This window comes from Chiloscyllium plagiosum, unplaced genomic scaffold (assembly GCF_037043375.1).
Source record: "Chiloscyllium plagiosum isolate Xiang-an unplaced genomic scaffold, Cpla_swu_hap1 HiC_scaffold_15, whole genome shotgun sequence".
NCBI classification, from domain to species: Eukaryota; Metazoa; Chordata; class Chondrichthyes; order Orectolobiformes; family Hemiscylliidae; genus Chiloscyllium; species Chiloscyllium plagiosum.
Window position 1 is genome coordinate 9,306,822 of NW_028270153.1, and position 19,486 is coordinate 9,326,307.

The window sequence follows — 19,486 nt, forward strand, 5'->3', positions numbered from 1 at the left end:
AGATGGCAATGCTCTAGAGATGAATTGCTACCTTTCGTACAGGGTCAGCAGACACAGAGAGGGCTGGAACTCTCTCGGTGTTGACTTTGGTCAGAAACTAGGATCTCCTGCTGATTATTGCAGCCTCAGAGACTGGTGTTTCACCTGCAGTTCTGGATGTGATATGTTGTCACAGTGATGGTCTGCACCAGGCACACTACATTCATAGCAACAACTTATACTCTCATCCTGCATTTAGTGGAGCTAACATCTCAAGGTATTTCACAGAGCCACTTGGGGCAAACAAAGAATGCTTAATGAAATAATAATGAGACCATGCAAAGAACAAATAAAATTTACAGCCCAGGAACAGACCCTTCAGCCCTCCAAGCCTGACCCGATCCAAATCTACTATCTAAACCTGTCAGTCAATTCCTAAGCGTCTGTATCCCTCTGCTCCCCACCTACTCATGCATCTGTCCAGACGCATCTTAAATGAATCTGCCGTGCCTGCCTCTACCACCTCTGCTGGCAACGCGTTCCAAACGCCCACCACCCTCTGTGTGAAATACTTGCCGCCCTTGAACTTTCCACCTCTCACCTTGAAAGCGTGACCTCTCGTTATTGAATCCTTCACCCTGGGAAAAAACTTATGTCTATCTACCCTGTCTATACCCTTCATGATTTTGTCAACCTCAATCAGATCACCTTTCAATCTTGTTTTTTCTAATGAAAACAAACCTAACCTGCTCAACGTCTCTTCATAGCTAGCACCTTCCACACCAGGCAACATCCTCGTAAACCTTCTCTGCACCCTCTCCAAAGCATCCACATCCTTTTGGTAATGTGGCGACCAGAACTGTACACAGTATTCTAAATGCGGCCGAACCAACGTCGTGTACAATTTTAACATGACCTGCCAGCTCATATACTCAATACCCCATCCAATGAAGGCAAGCATACCATATGCCTTCTTGACCACTCTATCCAGCTGTGCAGCAACTTTCAGGGTACAATGGACCTGCACTCCCAGATCTCTCTGCTAATCAACTTTTCCCAAGGCTCTTCTGTTTACAGTATAGTTCGCTCTAGAATTAGACATCCCAAAATGCATCACTTCACATTTGCCTGGATTGAACTCCATCTGCCACTTCACCACCCAACTCTCCAGTCTATCTATATTCTGCTGTATTCTTTGACAGTCCCTTATGCTTTCTGCTACTTCACCAATCTTCGTGTCATCTGCAAACTTACTGATCAAGCCACCAATGCCCTCTTCCAGATCATGGGTGGCACGGTGGCACAGTGGTTAGCACTGCTGCCTCACAGCGCCAGATACCCGGGTTCAATTCCCGCCTCAGGCGACTGACTGTGTGGAGTTTGCACGTTCTCCCCGTGTCTGCGTGAGTTTCCTCCGGGTGCTCCGGTTTCCTCCCACAGTCCAAAGATGTGCAGGTCAGGTGAATTGGCCATGCTAAATTGCCCGTAGTGTTAGGTAAGGGGTAAATGTAGGGGTATGGGTGGGTTGCGCTTCGGCGGGGCGGTGTGGACTTGTTGGGCCGAAGGGCCTGTTCCACACTGTAATGTAATCTGTAAATCATGTATGTATATCACAAACAACAGTGGCCCTAGCACTGACCCCTGCGGAACACCATTAGTCACCTTTCTCCATTTTGAGGAACTCCCTTCAACTACTACTCTCTGTCTCCTGTTGTTCAACCAGTTCTTTATCCACCTAGCTAGAACACCCTGCACACGATGTGGCTTCACTTTCTCCATTAGTCTACCATGGGGAACCTGATCAAACGCCTTACTAAAGTCCATGTATATGACATCAACAGACTTCCTTCATCTATCAACTTGGTCACTTCCTCAAAGAACTCTATTAAGTTGGTAAGGCACGATCTACCCCGCACAAAGCCATGTTGCATATCACTGATACCTGGAGCACTGTGTGTAGCTTGTTACCCTTATTTAAAGGAAGGTATTGTATTGTATTATCTATTGTAGAAAGAGTGCAGCAGAGGGTCCCCAGACTGATTCCTGGATGGCAGGACTGGCCTATGAGGAGAGATTGAAGAGATGTAGCATTCCTCCATTTGGCCCATCAAGTCAATGCTGACCCTCAGAAGAGCATCCCACCAGACCCATCCCCTACTCAATAACCCTGGATTTTCCATGACCAATTCACCTGACCTGCACATCTTTGGAATGTGGGAGGAAACCAGAGCACCCGGAGGAAACCCACGCAGATACAGGGAAAACGTGTAAACTCAACACAGTTGCCCGAGGCTGGAGTCAAACCCGGTTCCCTAGTGCTGTTTGGCATCAGTGCAAACCACTGAGCCACTGTGCCGCCCTGGTGTGTATTGTCTAGAGTTGAGATGGTTATCTGAAATATGCAAAATTCAGACTGGGCTTGTAAGGGTGGTCGCAGAAATGACGCTCCTGATCCTCGGATGTGCTTTTGCAGCGTCACACTTTTTGACTCTGACTTTCCAGCATCTGCAGTCCTCACTTTCTCCTTGAGGAGTGCACAGGAAAACAGTCTCAGAATACAGTTGGGGTAGGCTATTTACGATTGACATGAGGAGGAATATCTTCACTCAGGAGTTGTGAATCTTTGGAATTTTCTACCCCAGTGGGCTGTAGAGACTCAGTCATTGTGTTCAAGACAAAGTCGTATAGATTTCAAGGTATTAAGAAACAAGTGTAGGAAAATGGTGTTGAGATACAAGAGTCACGATCGAATGAGTGGTAAAGCAAGCTCATTCTCCAGCTGCTATTTCATGTGCTCCTTTTCTGTTAGGAGGAATCATAGAGTAACAGAGTCTGGGATGGCACACTGGCTCAGTAGTTAGCACTGCTGCTTCATAGCACCAGGATCCCAGGTTTGATTCCAGCCTCTGTGTGGAGTTTGTACATTCTCCCTGTATCTGTGTGGGTTTCCTCCCGCAGTCCAAAGATGTGTGGGTCGGGTGAATTGGCCATCTTAAATTGCCCCTAGCGTTAGGTGCATTAATCAGAGGGAACTGGGTCTGGATGGGTTACTCTTTAGAGGGTCGGTGTGGACTGGTTGGGCCGAAGGGCCTGTTTCCACACTGTAGGGGATCTAATCTAATCTAAGAGTCATACAGCTCGGAAACAGGCCCTTCAGCCCATCTCATCCATGCTGACCAGGTTTCCTAAACTGAAACAATCCCACCTGCCTGTGTTTGGCCCATATCCCTCCAAACCTTTCCTCTCCATCTACCTGTCCAAATGTCTTTTAGATGTTGGAACTGTACCTGGATCCAGCACTTCCTACGGCAGTTCATTCCACATATGAACCACCTTCTGTGTGAAAGAGTTGTCCCTTTTTACATTTTTCCCTCTCAGTTTAAAGTATGTCCTCCACTTTTGAACCCCACTACCTCACGGAAAATAAAAACCTTTGCTATTCCCTATATCAATCCTAATCCGAACTCTCATGATTTTATAAACCTCAATAAGGTCCCCCTCAAGCTCCCACACTGCAGTGAAAAATGTCCCATCTTACCCAGCCTCTCCTAGTGATATCCTTGTAAGTCTTTTTCTGAATCGTTTCCAATTTAATAATATCCTTCTTATGGCAGGATGACTCAAACTGTATACATTACTCCAAAAGTGGCCTCACCAACGTCCTGTACAATTGAAATATCGTGTCCAAACTCTGAAACTCAGTGACCTAAACAATGATGGCAAGGGTGCCAAACGCCTTCTTAACCATCCTGTCTACCTGTGACAGCACCTTGAAGGAAATGTGTACTTGAACCTCGAGGTCTCTCTGTCCAACAATATTCTCCAAGCCCTTATCATTAACTGCGAAAGTCCTTCCTTTGTTTGTCTTACTGTAATGCAACACCTCACATTTACCAAAATAAAACTTCAACTGGCACTCGTCAGCCCATTTGTCCAATTGATCAAGATCCCCTTGTGATCTTAGATAATCTTCTTCACTGTCCCATTGATTTTGATGACATCCACAAACTTACTAACCATGCTTCCTATATTCTCAGGCAAATTGTTTATACAAATGACAAACAACAGCGGACCCAGCACTCGTCCCGGTGCAACACCGCTGGTGACAAGTCTCCAGTCTGGGGAAATAACCTACTACCATCACCCTACATCTTCTACTGTCAAGACAATTCCGTATTCAACTGGCTAGCTCTCCTTGGATCCTGTGTGATCTAACCTTGCTAAGCAGTCTTACATTGCAGAACCTTGTCAAAGGCCTTGCTAAAGTCCATGTAGACAACATCAACCTCTCTGCCTTCATCTATCTTCTTGGAAAGGTGCAGAAGTAACAGAGTTGTTGTCATGGGTGACTTTAACTTCCCTAATATTGATTGGAATCTCCTTAGTTCAAATAGTTTGGATGGAGCAGTTTATGTCAGGTGTGTCCAGGAAGGGTTCCTGTCTAAATATGTAGATAGGCCAACTAAAGGGAAGGCCATATTGGATTTGGTACTTGGCAACGAACCATGCCAGGTGTCAGATCTCTCGGTGGGAGAACATTTCAGTGATAACGATCACAACTCCCTGACCTATACTATACTCATGGAGAGAGAGAGGAGCAGACGGTATGGGAAAATATTTAATGGCGGGGGCGAAGAATTACAATGCTATTAGGCAGGAACTGGGACACCTAAATTGGGAACAGATGTTCTCAGGGAAATGCACAACAGAAATGTGGAGGTTGTTTAGGAAACACTTGCTGATAGTGCTGGACAGGTTTGTCCCACTGGGGTAAGGAAGGGATGGTAGGTTGGAAGAACCTTGGGTGATAAGGGATGTGGAACATCTAGTCAAGAGGAAGAAGGAAGCAAGGATCAGACAGGGCTTTTGAAGGTTACATGGTAGCCAGGAAAGAACTGAAAAATGGACTTAGGAGACCTTGAAGGGGGCATGAGAAAGCCTTGGTGGGTAGGATTAAGGAAAACACTAAGGTGTTCCACACTATTGTGAGGAACAAGAGAATGACCAGAGTGAGGATAGTGGAGGGAACTTGTGCCTGGAGTTGGAGGAAGTAGGGGATGTCCTTAATGAATACTTTGCTTTAGTATTCATTTCTGAGAGGAACCTTGAGGTTTCCGAGGCCAGCGTGAAACAGACTGATATGCTGGAACAGGTTGATGTTAGAAAGGAGGATGTGATGAAAGTTTTGAAAAACAAAGATAGATAAATCCTCTGGGCCTGACGGGATACACCCTAGGTTACTACAAGAAGTGAGGGAAGAGATTGCTGCACGTTTGGCGATGATCTTTGCATCTCCACTGACCACTGGACTAGTACCAGATGATTGAACGATAGCAAATATTATCCCCTCTATTCAAGAAAAGGAATAGGGATAATCCTGGGAATTACACATTAGTCAGTCTTACGTCTGTGGTGGGCAAAGTATTGGAGAAGATTCTGAGGTTCAGGATTTATGATTACTTGGAAAACCGTAGTTTGATTAGAGATAATCAGCATGGCTTTGTGAGGGCAGGTCATGCCTCACAAACCTTATTGAATTCTTTGAGGATGTGACAAAACACATTGATGAAGGTAGAGCAGTGGATGTGGTGTACATGGATTTTAGCAAGGTGTTTGATAAGGTTCCCCATGGGACGCTCATTCTGAATGTAAGGAGGCCTGGGATACAGGGAAATTTGGCTGTCTGGATTCAGAATTGGCTGGCTCATAGAAGACAGAGGGTGGTGGTAGATGGAAAGTATTTAGCCTGGAGCTCGGTGAGTGGTGTTCTGTAGGAATCAGTTCTGGGACCTCTGCTCTTTGTGATTTTTAGAAATGACTTGGATGAGGAAGTGGAAGGGTGAGTTAGTAAGTTTGCCAATGACACCAAGATTGGTGGAGTTGTGGATAGTTTGGAGGACTGTTGTAGGTTGCAACGGGACATTGACAGGATGCAGAGCTGAGCTGATAAGTGGCAGATGGAGTTCAACCTAGAAAAGTGTGAAGTCATTCACTTTGGAAGGTTGAATTTGAATGCAGAGTACAGGGTTAAATCCAGGATTCTTGGCAGTGTGGAGGAACAGAGGGATCTTGGGGTCCCTGTCTATAGATCCCTCAAAGTTGCCACCCAAGTTGATATAGTTGTTCAGAAGGCATATGGTGTGTCGGCTTTCATTAGCAGGTGGATTGAGTTTAAGAGCCACGAGGTTATGCTGCAGCTCTATAGAGCCCTGGTTAGACCACACTTGGAATATTGTGTTCAGTTCTGGTCATCTCATTATAGGAAGGATATGGAAACTTTAGAGAGGGTGCAGAAGAGATTTATCATGATGCTACCTGGATTGGAGGGCATGTCTTATAAAGAAAGGTTGAGGAAGCTAAGGCTTTTCTCATTGGAGCAAAGAAGGATGAGAGGTGACCTAATAGAGGTGTACAGGATGATGAGAGGCTTGGATAGAGTGGATAGCCAGAGACTTTTACCCATGATGGAAATGTCTATCATGAAGGGGCATAATTTTAAGATTATTGGAGGAAGGTTTAAGGGAGATGTAGGAGGTAGGTTCTTTACACAGAGAGTGAGGTGTGCGTGGAATGCACTGCCAGCAGTGGGAGTAGAATCAGATATGCTAAGGACATTTAAGCGACACTCAGATAGGCACATGGAAGTTAGTACAATGAAGGGTATGTAGGTTAGTCTGATGTTAGAGTAGGATAGAAGGTCGCCACAACATCAAGGGCCAAAGGGCCTGTACTGTTCTATGTATGTCTTCAAAATCTCAATCAAGATTTCCCACACACACAAAGCCACACTGACCATCCCTAATCAGTCCTTGCCTTTCTGAATGCATCATTCCTGAAGAAGGGCTTATGCCCGAAACATCAATTCTCCTGCTCCTCGGATGCTGCCTTGCCTGCTGTGTTTTTCCAGCACCACACTTTTCAACTCTGGTCTCCAGCATCTGCAGTCCTCACTTTCTCCTTTCTGAATCCATGCAGATCCTGTCTTCAGAATGCCTGTCCAACAAATTACTCACCACTGATGTTAGGCTCACTGGTTTCTGGCTTTTTCTTGCAATTTGTCTTAAATAATGGCACAACCTCAGCCACCCTCCAGTCTTCCAGCACCTCAACCATGGCTGTTGATGATACAAATATCGCCGCTCGGGGCCCCCACAATTTCTTTCCTAAATGCCCACAATGTCCTGAGATATACTTGATGAGGTCCCAGGAATTTATCTGCCTTTCTACACTTTATGACCTCCAGCACCTCCTTTTCTGCAAAGTGGGTTCTTTTCAAGACATCCATTATTTATTTCCCTGAGTTCCCTCGCTTTCATGTCTTTCTCCAATGTAAATATCAAGAAGAAATAAGCATTTAGGATCTCAACAATCTCACGTGGTTCCACACATAGATGACATCATTGATCTTTAAGAGGCCCAGTTCTCTCCCCCGTTACTCTTTTGACCTTAATATACTTGTAGAATCCTTCCGGATTATCCTTTACCTTATCTGCTAAGCCTATCTCACGTCCCCTTTTTGCCCTCTTGATTTTACTGATGGCAGCTGAGTGAGGATGATGTCTTAAGATAATTGAAGGAGGCAAGAAGGCATGATCAGTAAGGAATTCCAGAGTATTCAGTCTAGGTGGTGAAAAGCTGGGCTGTCAATGGTGAGGGAAAGAGGGGAGTGAGATAACATACAAAACACCAGCATTAAAGGTGCAGAGAGATCGGGGCTGTGGAGCTGGAGGAGATTGTGGATTCAAGGGTTTAAACTTGAGACTTTGATATTCTGGTAACTCCTGTCAGTCAGTAAGGACAAGAGCGAAAGGTGAATGGGGAAAGATAATAGCAGCAGTGTTGAAGGTCACTGGACAATAGATTTTAGATTGGGGTCTTGAAACAGATGATGGGACGCTCATTGGCTGATGCAATGCCTGTTCTGGATGGCTGCCAACAACACCTTGTATTTGTGTAGTGCCATAAATTATATTACTGCTGTTTAACCCTGATAATAAGGTAAAATGTATTTCCAGGTTGGTCACAACTTTGATTGCATATTGGAGCCTGCCTTGAGCTTCCAATCACAATCATACGATAATGGAATTTACCTCATCTTATCTTGTAAAATATTCCAGGAACTTTCACAAATCAATCCACACAAGGAAATATTAGAGTAGATCCTCAAACATTTGGTCAAAGAGGTGTGTTTTAATTAGAATCTTGGAGGGATTAAGGAGGAAGAGTGGTCTAATAGTATAGTGAGGAAACACCAGAGTTTAGAGTCTTAACAGCTGAAGGCACAATCACCACTGGTTGGTGGGATTAAATTCAGGCATGTTCAAGAGGCCAAAGGTGGAAGAGTGCAGAAATCCAGAGGATTGTAGGCCTTGAGGAGATTACCGTCATTGGGAGAGGTGAAATCATGGAAAGCTTTAGTCAGGTGAAATTAGATCCAAGATGGCAGCAGAGTAAACTGCTCCAACTGGAACTCATCTACTCCGTTCGTTCCTTTTTCTCTCTCTCCCTGGTTTTCTTTTCTGTCTTATTCTTCTTCTGCCAACAGCCTGGACAAGAGTGGGGGTGACCAGCAGAGTGAGGGCAGCAGCAAGTGGCCCAGAAGGTGGCCAGCAGCCAGTCGAGTAGATTAGCCAGTGGCCTGGACTAATGTGGGGATGGCCAATAGCCTGGAGGGGTATGGGGCCGACTGGTGGTCTGGAGGGGTGTGGAAGTGGCCAACGGCTTGGAGGGGTGTGGAGACGAGCAGGGACCTGGAGGGGTGTGGGGATTTGTAATGGCCCGGAGGCGGAGGGGGGTGGAAGAGGATGGGTAGTGGGTTGGAGGAGTGTGGAAACGGGTACTGAGCCGGAGGCGTATGGGGATGGGTAACTGCCCACAACAATGATAACTTATGGTTGGGAACCAGTGGAGTCTGGTCAGACCATGTACAATCCCTGAGAGAAAGACTGTAATGTCTGACATTTTAACTTTATTTCTTATTTTCCCAACTTGCATATCTGTAATGTAGTCTAATTTTTTTTCCTTTGTTTTTTCTATGTTTTTGTACCTAAGACATGCAACTGAGATGGCACCGTGTATTTGGAACATTGTACACTTTTCACTTTACTCATGTTCTTTTGTAACTTGAGTCCATGTGACAATAAACCTAATTCTAATCCTAAATTTACAAATCACAAAGGTATGGTGAGGTTTTAGGTAAAAACAATGACTGCAGATGCTGGAAACCAGATTCTGGAGTAGAGTGGTGCTGGAAAAGCACAGCAGTTCAGGCAGCATCTGAGGAGCAGGAAAATCGACGTTTCAGGCAAAAGCCCTTCATCAGGAATACAGGCTTTTGCCCGAAACGTCGATTTTCCTGCTCCTATGGTGAGGTTTTCACAGGTATAGCTGATGTAGTGGTAAAGCTGACTGGGGATGTGGCGTTGAGAATACATAGTCTTAGCTCTCATTTCAGTACATCATTGGAAACTCAGCACAGGGTCAAATATGTGACCAAAGTTGTAAATACATTTGACTTCGGTTTAAGCCTGATAATATGGTGATTCAGCAGTTTGAATATGTAGGAGTGCCTGTGTAAGAACTTGTGCAAAACATTACAACAAATGTCTTTTTGATTGTTAGAGACACATGCCTATTAATTAAAACTGTGTTTTTCTGCAAGTGCAAAAATTACAAGAAGACCCATATAATAAAACTAGACACAATGATTAAGTAATTAACCAAGTTTGCCATTTATTCACAATGATAATTAAGATGGTATACACCTTTAAAGTACATGAAAGAGAATAATCACACAGTAGTCAAGAATAGGAATGAGAATTCTGAAATGATTTCTTTCATTGAGCATAATTAAAAATAAAAAAATAATACTTTTCCTCATATCAGATTACAATGTTCCAATCGTACTGATCTTAACTCTGCTTTCTATTTTTATTCATAATCTCTTGAACAAAGCAAGTGATTGTGAATCTCGCTGCAGTATCTACACAATTACGGTAATAGTAATAGATATTTCATGTGGTGGTGTTGGGAAGAGTAGGCAGAGGCCTTATGAATAGACCATCCAAAGTATCAATGCTTTCTTATGTGGTCCCAATCTAGAATAAGTCAGCTCATCAGCCCTTCATTTTCCTTTTATTTTTCAGATCAGATCAACAGTGAGCTAAAACTGAACAAATCCACATTGCAAATAACACTGTTACCAGTTAACCTGGCAGTAATGAGGATGATTTGACAGTTTGATTTAATTGTTTAATAATACATTTACCACTAAGAAACACTGTTCATTTTTATGATGCCAAAATCAAGCCTGGAGGAGGGACAAGGGGAAGGCAATAGTAAGTCACAATTTATGCTTGAGACAAATTGAGAGGAAGTTTACTGTTAATCAGAGGGAAATGGATCTGGGTGGGTTACTCTTTGGAGGGTCAGTGTGGACTTGTTGGGGCGAAGGGCCTGTTTCCACACTGTAGGAAATCTAATCTAAAAAAAATTTGCAGATACAGAAGAATGATTTTGTGCAAACTGGCTGCAATGTGTAAAGTCGCCTTCATGACTGCTTTGTTCAAACTCTAGGTGGTGCTGATGCATTCCTGATTCTGTTGCTGAGATTTGTTCCAATTTCAAAAGGAAAAGTATTTCACACTCCAAAAATGAAAACAAAATACTGCGGATGTTGGAAATCTGAAATTAAAAAGTGCTGAAATCAGACATCACTGGTAAAGAGAGAAAGGGAGTTAAAGTTTCGAGTTGAATACTCTTCTTGAGAACAGAAGTGTTATATTTGGTTTGAAACATCAACTCTCTAATGCTCTCCATAGATGCTGCCAGACCTACGGAATAATTCCAGCATTTTCTGTTTTATTTCACACTCCAAAGAGGTAGTTCACTCGGTATAAATTCATTAATTAAAAATCTGTGCAGGCATTCACAACTATAAACTAAGGTCATTCAACACAATTTATCCCTTCCTTCCTGCCATATATTTAGAAGGAGTGGGAATGGGGTAGGAGAAATGTTTTTAATTTTGATCATGATCTAGATGCTCTGAATTTCAGTCATTACACATAAGCACATTTACGACATGGTAAACACAAATCCAAACTAAGTTTGATAGTCCAGAGACCATCATATCTTAAATAAGATATAGGGATTTATTTTCTTGTTAAAATGTTTTAACATGAACACTTAGCATTTTTAAATTATTACTTGCCATCTTTAAAAATAAAAATACATAGACTCTTCCATAATTTTCACACATTCTTCTTTCACAGCCTATTGGAGGCTATTTCCCCATCATGGATTGTCATAATTGCTTGTTGCTCAAAATAAAAGTTCTGAAGTGGCAACAAAGAAAGCAGAGCCTGGTATGAGAGATGTTCCCTTATCCTCAGTAAATGCTTGCCACCAGGCAGTGTGGTCAGGTGTTGACCTCTCCAAGCACAAATATTTCTAAAGATAGGATTTTTCCATATATAAAAAATATATATATTATATATAATGGCTAATTCTCGAGTGGTTTTATGATGACCATTTTAAATCTTTAAACATTTATAACTGAATAATATCACTAATTGGAAACAATTTTTTTAAAATACCAACATATACATTAGCATTGTACAGTAAGGCATACACTTAGGGCAACAAATTAAACAGCCACCTGCTTTCAAACAGCAATCTGGATCTTTCCTGAAGTTAAACATTGTATTCGGGTTTTACCAAACTGCCTGCTGCATCAGTATAGCTTTTTCCCTCAGAAGGGCCACTGCATTAGAAGAACTGGTTCACTGTTCATGGTCATTAGAAACAATTTTCAAATGACGACTACCTTTCAGTAAAATTGATAGACGCTTCAAACTCCAAGAAGTAAATGATACAGATGAAGCGAATGATGTTGGTCTTCTCTCACTTTAATTGCTCAGATTGAAGGATTAGATCTGTTAGCTTGTTTGTAACTGGATAAAAGATGCTGGGAAAAGACCTTTTCTGTGAGGTTGCCCTTCTATATAGCCATTCTGCCAGAAAGAGAAAAAAATGAACATAGTCATTTAAATCCAGTCAACATTCAGAGGTGTTTCAGAACACTCATTATTCCCATTATTGACTTAGTGCAACATAACATGCAAGATGTGCTATTATTTCACAGCATTGAATTAAGCTAATTAAAAGTTCTGAACATTGTGTAAGCTCCATCCAGTACTCTGAGTCAGAACGTTGTTGGTTCAAAGCTCACCCTGAGAACCCTACAGGCATTCACAATTATAAGCTGAGAGTAATCAACACAATCTATCCCTTCCTTCCTGCCATATATTTAGAAGGAGTAGGAATTGGGTCGGAGAAATGTTTTTAATTTTGATCACGACCTAGATACTCTGAATTTCAGTCATTACACATTTAGGCTTTAGCAATGACCATGTGGAGATTAATGATGCCAGCAAGATAACTGCGACTGATAAAGAACTTACAAAGTTAGAAATGGAGATACAGGCTGCAAGAACCTGGGCCTGTTCAAAAGTGCAATATTACACATTCCTCCAGCTCATTTACAGGAAAACCACACAACCTCTGAAACTGAACCCTTCAAAAAGCACAGAGATTTTTTGTCTTCTTACAAACATATGAACATTTGCCCCTTCAAGCTTGCTCCCCATTCAATAAAATAATGGCTGATCTGATCTTCAACTCTACATTCCTGCATATTCCCAAGAACTTTTATTCCTCAAAAGTCTATTTAGCCGTGTCTAAAAAATATTTAAAAGATTCTGCATCTGATGTCTTTTAAGGAAGGGAATTTCAAAGATTTACAACCCCTAAGAGAAAAAATATTTCCTTGTCTCGGTTTTAAGTAGCCGCCTCCTTATTTTTAAAGGGTGACCCCTAGTTATAGATTCTCCCACAAGAAACATCCTCTTAATATCCACCCAGTCCCTTCTGGATCTTACATGTTTCAATTAAGTTACCTCTGTTTCTTCCAGAAGATACAGCCCTAGTCTATATAGCCTTTCCTCATAGGATGATGTGCTTGTTCCAGATATTCATCTTCACTTATCTACAAGTATGGGATCCAGTTACCCTCATGAGCATCTATGTCTCAACACTTGCCTTCACCCCAGATGTTAAGGATCAATTAGCAAATGGAGTTCAATTTAGATAAATGTGAGATGCTGCATTTTGTTAAGGCAAATCAGGGCAGGCCTTATACACTTAATGCTAAGGTCCTGGGGAGCGTTGCTAAAGAAAGAGACCTTGGGGTGCAGGTTCATAGTTCCTTGAAAGTAGAGTCGCAGGTAGACAGGATAGTGAAGGTGGCATTTGGTACACTTGCCTTTATTGGTCAGTGCATTCCGCATAGGAGTTGGGAGGTCATCTTGAAGCTAATTTGGACATTAGTTAGGTTTCTTTTGGAATATTGCATTCGATTCTGGTCACTCTGCTATAGGAAACATGTTGTGAAACTGGATATTGTCAGGTTTGGAGAGTTTGAACTAACAGGGAAAGAAGCCGGGGCTATTTTCGCTGGAGCATCTGAGGCTGAGGGGTGACCTTATAGAGGTTTATAAGATCGTGAGGGACACGGATAGGGTGCATAGCCAAGGTCTTTCTCCCAGGGTAGGGGAATCCAAAACTAGAGGGTATAGGTTTAAGGTGAGAGGGGAAAGATTTAAAAGGGACCTAAGGAGCAACTTTTTTTCACATAGAGCGTGATGCCTGTATGGAATGAGTTGTCAGAGGAGGTAGTGAAGGCTGATACAATTATGACATTTAACAGTAATCTGGATGCATATATGAATAGTAAGAGTTCAGAGGGACATGGGCCAAATGGGACTAGATTAATGTCAGATATCAGTTGGACAGTGCTGTACATCTTAATGACTAATTCTGTAAGGCACTTGTTAGGCAAGGGAATCAAACCTTAGCAGGGGTTGGTGAGAATGTGGAATTCAGAACACAACAGATCGGCTGTGGTCTTATTGAATGGCAGAGCAGGTTTGTAGTGACAAAAGGATTACTTGTATGTTTAACAATTATTGACACACTTCCTTGATAAGTAAAGTGGGGAAGGTATTTACTCAAGTTGCTCTGACCAGATGGCAGATCCTGACATTACATATCATAGTCTCAGTGCAGCTTCAAAGCTGACAGATTGGCAGCTGACATGACTTTCTTACTTTGGCAGTTACTGCAGAAGTATAAGGTAAAGTTGCTATTGTCTTACAAGGTTGTAGGGTTGCTGTATCATTAGAGACACCAGACTAGTAGAGGCTTAACCTGAGGTTCATCATGCCTTAAGCATGGAAAGAGATTGAGGAAAGTCCTTTATGGTAACCTAGGCCAGTGTGGGAACCGAACGCACACTGTTGGTGTCAATCTGAACAAATGAGCTAGCTGACCCCCATGCAGCAGAAATACCTTGAACAACACAGACCACTTCACATTCCTTTCAGACACCTCACTAAGGCCTTTGAATTTGCTAACAGAAATGCTGCTGTGGAAAATAGGCTGCTTGCTAGAGTCCTAGGTGAAAAAAATAAATTCATCCTATCATGTCAAAGTTGAGAAATAAAGTGTGGTACAACAATAACTGAAAACACAAGGGGCTTGTTGTACCAGAATTGTGTTCTCAGAAACATATGCAAGCCAAGAAAAGTGTCTGAGCCATTTCCCCTCTGATGACTCAGACAGTACTGGCCATCTTGCATGACAGACTATCAAAGAAGAATATAAAATTGCATGTTGGGATCCTCAAAGTTTGTTCCTGTGCTGCTGAGACAGCAGTGATTTGATTGGCTGGACCATCTGTGCCAAATGAATTGCAGCCACATTCCCAAAAATATGTTCTACTGGTGCAAGAGGAACAAGTCACTTGCATCTGCAAGACAAGGGAATCTATAATCGAGATCTCAAATTGACCAGGATCAGAGTTATGAATGGGAGGTTGTTGTTGCTGAACGGAGTGACTGGAGACAAACTGTTAAGGCTGGCATGGAAAAATGGGAGGACTAAAGAAATGTCCAGATGATGGAAAAGAGACCCTACAAAATGAAAAAAATATAAGCCAGCCTTGGGCCAATCCTATTCAACTGTGCCAGCTGCAGAAGAGATTGCCACTCACACATCAGCCAGTAGGAGGAAGTGAGGACTGCAGATGCTGGAGATTAGAGTTGGTGCTGGAAAGCACACTCTCGATATAATCAGCCAGTGGCATAACTAGTGTTCAATAGTTTTTGAGGAGGTGACAGAAAAGATTGCTGATGGTAACACATACATTTGGTATACATGGATTTCCAGGAGGCATTTGAAGAAAGTTGTAAGTTATGTTTAAAACAGACAGTGACGATGTAATTAAAAAATTGGTAGTACTATAGAAAGCAGAGCACTGGTCAGTGGATATTTCTCAGGCTGGAAGAATCTTTGTAGCTTCCCTGTGGATCAGTATTGGGGTCCTTGCTTTTCTTGATTTATATTAATGATTTGGATCTTGGTGCATGGAGGATAATTTCCAAGTTTATAGATGACACTAAACTTCAAAGAATTGTAAACTGTGAGGAGGATAGCATGGAACTCCTAAAGGAATAGACAAGTTGATGGAATGGGCAGATAGAAAGCAGATGAAGTTCAGAGCAGAGAAGTGTGAGATGACGCACTTTGTAGGAATAACACTGAAAGATGATGTAAAATAGGAAGCGCAATTCTAAAGGTATTTCAGGAGCAGAGGGACCTGGGGATATTCATGCACAGATCATTGAAATGTGGTAGGACATTTGGAGAGACAGCAGTAAGTAAAGCATAGTGTTCTCGGCTTCATTAACAAAGGCATAGAGTTTAAAAACAGGGAGGTGATGTTGAACTTGTCCAAGACACTTTTTACGTCTCAGCTGGAGTATTTCGTACACGTGGGGGTCCACATTATAGAAGATGGGAACAGTGCGGAATCAATTTATTAAAACATTACCAGTTTTGAGAAACTTCAGCTACAAGGATATTTTGAAGAAGTGGGAGTGTTCTCTCTGGAGAGAAGGCTAAGAGGAGATCTGACTCAGACTTTTTAAATTATGAATGGGCTGGATATATGGGGTGAGCTGTTTTTGCTTGTAAAATAAACAAGAACAGGAGGGGACCGATTTAAAGTGATATGCAAATGCAGCAAGGGTGTTGTGAGGAAAGAAGTTTTCAAATTGCGAGTAGTTAGGGGATGCAACACACAGCCTGGAAAAGCAATGGAGGCAGGTTTAATTGAGGCATTCAAGAGGGCATTGGATGGTTATTTAGATAGTATGTGTGTGCAGGGAAATGGGAAAGAGACAGGAATTGGCACTGGATAGTAGAGCCAGACTTGATAATAGAGCCAGTGCAAGCACAATGGGCCAAATAGCTCCTTCTGCACAGTAACAATTCTTTGATTCTATGAATAGAGAAGTGACATATACTTTGATGCAGTCTATCATGTCCTGAGAAAGACAGATATGTTTACTGGTTTGTTTACAGTATTTCCATATTGCTTAATCGCACAGTCAGAACTTCCCATTACATGTTATTTAGCAATAATTCTGCTCTTGAAACGTTGCATAAATAGCCGCGAAAGGAATGACCATTTAATCTTTGTTTAGTGGCACTGGTTGAGAGGAACTTTGATCAAATCACTAAAAGAATTGTTTGCTGTTTTTTGGATGAGCATGCGAATGTTAACTTTCATCTCAATTGGCAGACAAAGCCTCAGTATAAAACAAAGTATGATTCCTCTGGCACTGCAGTCTTCTTAGTAAGATACTTTACTATCAAAGTCTCCACAATCTGTAATTTAGGGTAACGATGAGCTGAACCATACTGATCTATGATAGCAAGGGTAAGTTCACATCCTGTATGATTCCTTCAGTATTCACAGCAGTACAATTTCAAGAAATTACAGCAGGATGAAATACACTGGAGTACTGAACATGCATTTACTTTATCTAAGCTGAAGCCTGTTTTCCAGCACAGCTCTCTACCTTTCAAAAGAATTCCACAGCTGATGATAATCTTGAGCATTTATAAAATGTTACATGGATTGATTGCCTTTATTGACTGCAGATTGTGTGCTTTTTGAACAACATAGAATATATCTGCCATTACAATTCTGTAAAACTTGCATGTGTGTGGAGAGTGAGTGACAGTGCATGGTAAAGTGCACCTCTTGGTTGGGGGGGGGGCGGGGGGGGGGGTGTGTGTGTGTGTGTCTGCCTGCCTGCTTGGCCACTTTGCGTTGTTGCGTATCCCAAAGTCTGCCTTGGAGGATGGTCATCTTAAGATCAGAGGCTGAACGTCCCAGTCTGACTCAAGATTGGGATACCGACTCTAACCTCACATCTTTAATGCGTTGTTTGAGCTGAGATGTCACTTTTTAAAAATAAAACCTTAAGTTAGCTTCAGAATGTGATTTGAAACCTGCAACCCATTTGAAAAGCTGAAAGAAGTAACAGCAATCTAGGTTTTTTTCAATATTTCGTATCAATTGCATGCATGGCACTGTGATCGTTTGCTATAAATTCTGTGTCTTATCATCCTGCTCTACAGCTATCTGATGAAGGAGCAGCGCTCCAAAACTATTGCTTCCGAGTAAACCTGTTGGACTATAACCTGGTGTTGTGTGATTGTTAACTTAATGTTTAATGTGGGTCACCAAACTAGTCTTGTGGATATCCTAAATGCCAGCTCCAAGATCATGCACTTGTTCAGCAGTGAGTTTAAATAATGGCTGAATTTCTGACTTCTGCATTGCGCAACTAAGAAGAGGTTGAGAAAGGAGTTATTATTCATTTCTAAGAGCAACAAAGAAAAGCAAATATCAACACCCAACAGGCCAAGGTTGAAGAATGTGGCATGGTGGCTCAGTGTTTAGCACTGCTGCCTCACAGCGCCAGGGAACCAGGTTCGATTCCAGCCTTGGGTGACTGTGTGGAGTTTGTACATTCTCCCAGTGTCTGTGTGGGTTTCCTCCAGGTGCTCCGGTTTCCTCCCATAATCCAAAGATGTGCAGGTCAGGTGAATTGGCCATGGGAAATTACCAATAATGTTAGGTGCATTAATCAGGGGTAAATATGGAGTAGGGGAATCGGTCTGGGTGAGTTACTCTTCGGAGGGTCGGTGTGGACTTGGGCCGAAGGACCCATTCCCATACTGTAGGGAATCTAATCTAATCAAAATGCCTCCTCAGGGCAGTATAATAATGAGCCATTAGATAGATACATACCCACCACTCCTGATCTTCCTCTCCAGTAATTACTATAATCTCTCCCTCCGTGAATGTAAGCTCATCAGCGTGATCTGCTGTGCAGTTGTAAATGGCTCTTCCTCTACGAATTTTGGGTTTTGCCTGTAAAATAAATTATTATGCAAAGCCAGAGTTTATTAACCAGTTCTTTTCTTTAGCCATCTTACCTTTCTACTAACTGCATTAACACCATAAGAATATAAGAAATAGGAAGAGGAATAAGCCAATTGGCCCTCAAGCCTGTTCCATTATTCAATAGGATCATAGCTGATCCAACACTCCTCATATCCACTTTCCTGCATTCTCCTGAAACCCTTGAATCCCTGACTGATCTAGAATCTCTCTGTCTTAGCCCTAAATATACACAAGGACTCTGCCCTCACAGCCCACTGTGGCAAGGACTTCCAAAGACTCTCAACCCTCAGAGAGAACAGCCTTCCTTCTTCACAGCATTTATGGCAAATCCTGAATTAAGAATATCAACAATGCATGAGTGACTGTTTTATGCAAATCCAGTTGACAAAAGTGGAAACATTGACTTTAATTTTTAAAAAAAATCCCACGTACTCACCATATCTACAGTTTTTAAACTGACAGCAGGGATTAAAATCAAAATTTAGGGTGCAATCTTATATCTGACTGAGTGATGTATGCGAGGGTGAAATTTCTGGTAGAATTGGGTGAGATGTCTGGTGAGGCCGATCTTGATTGTAAGGAGCTTCTCTCTCCAACTTGTAAGCATTTGCTGAGCAATATGGTGGATTTCTCATAAGGCAGCACTGAGTTGCCAGTTAAGAGACTGCTTGATTAATGGCCCAACATCCCTCAGTAATATTCAGATTAGCTTAACAAACAAGAAACAAGCTAAATGTCAAGACAACACAACATGAAAATCAGCAAGTACCTAGCATTTTGAGAACATGAGTGGGAGTCATAGAGATGTACAGCACGGAAACAGACCCTTTAGTCCAACTTGTCCACGCCGACCAGATATCCTAAACGAATTTAGTCCCATTTCCCAGCGCTTGGTCCATATTCTTATAAACCCTTCCTATTCATATACCCATCCATTTGCCTTTTAAATGTTGCAATTGTACCAGCCTCCACCACTCCCTCTGGCAGCTCATTCCATACACACACCACCTTCTGCGTGAAAACGTTCCCTTTAGGTCTCTTTTAAATCTTTCCCCTCTCATCCTAAACCTATGCCCTCTAGTTCTGTACTCCCCCACCCCAGGGAAAAGACCTTGTCTATTTATC

General features: G+C 42.3%; 1 protein-coding gene across 2 annotated transcripts in view; it reads right to left on the reverse strand.

Annotated features, from left to right (window-relative positions):
* Positions 1–9,686: 9,686 nt before the first annotated feature.
* Positions 9,687–19,486, reverse strand: part of unm_sa1614 (un-named sa1614) — a 268,689-nt gene continuing 258,889 nt past the window's right edge. For both annotated transcript variants that reach the window (XM_087994717.1, XM_087994716.1), the window contains exons 27-28: positions 18,206–18,328; positions 9,687–11,993 (exon numbers count right to left, since the gene is read on the reverse strand). In XM_087994717.1, coding sequence (XP_087850843.1) covers positions 11,919–11,993; positions 18,206–18,328 — 198 coding nt within the window. In that variant the 3' untranslated portion in view covers positions 9,687–11,918. The remainder of the gene's footprint in view (positions 11,994–18,205; positions 18,329–19,486) is intronic.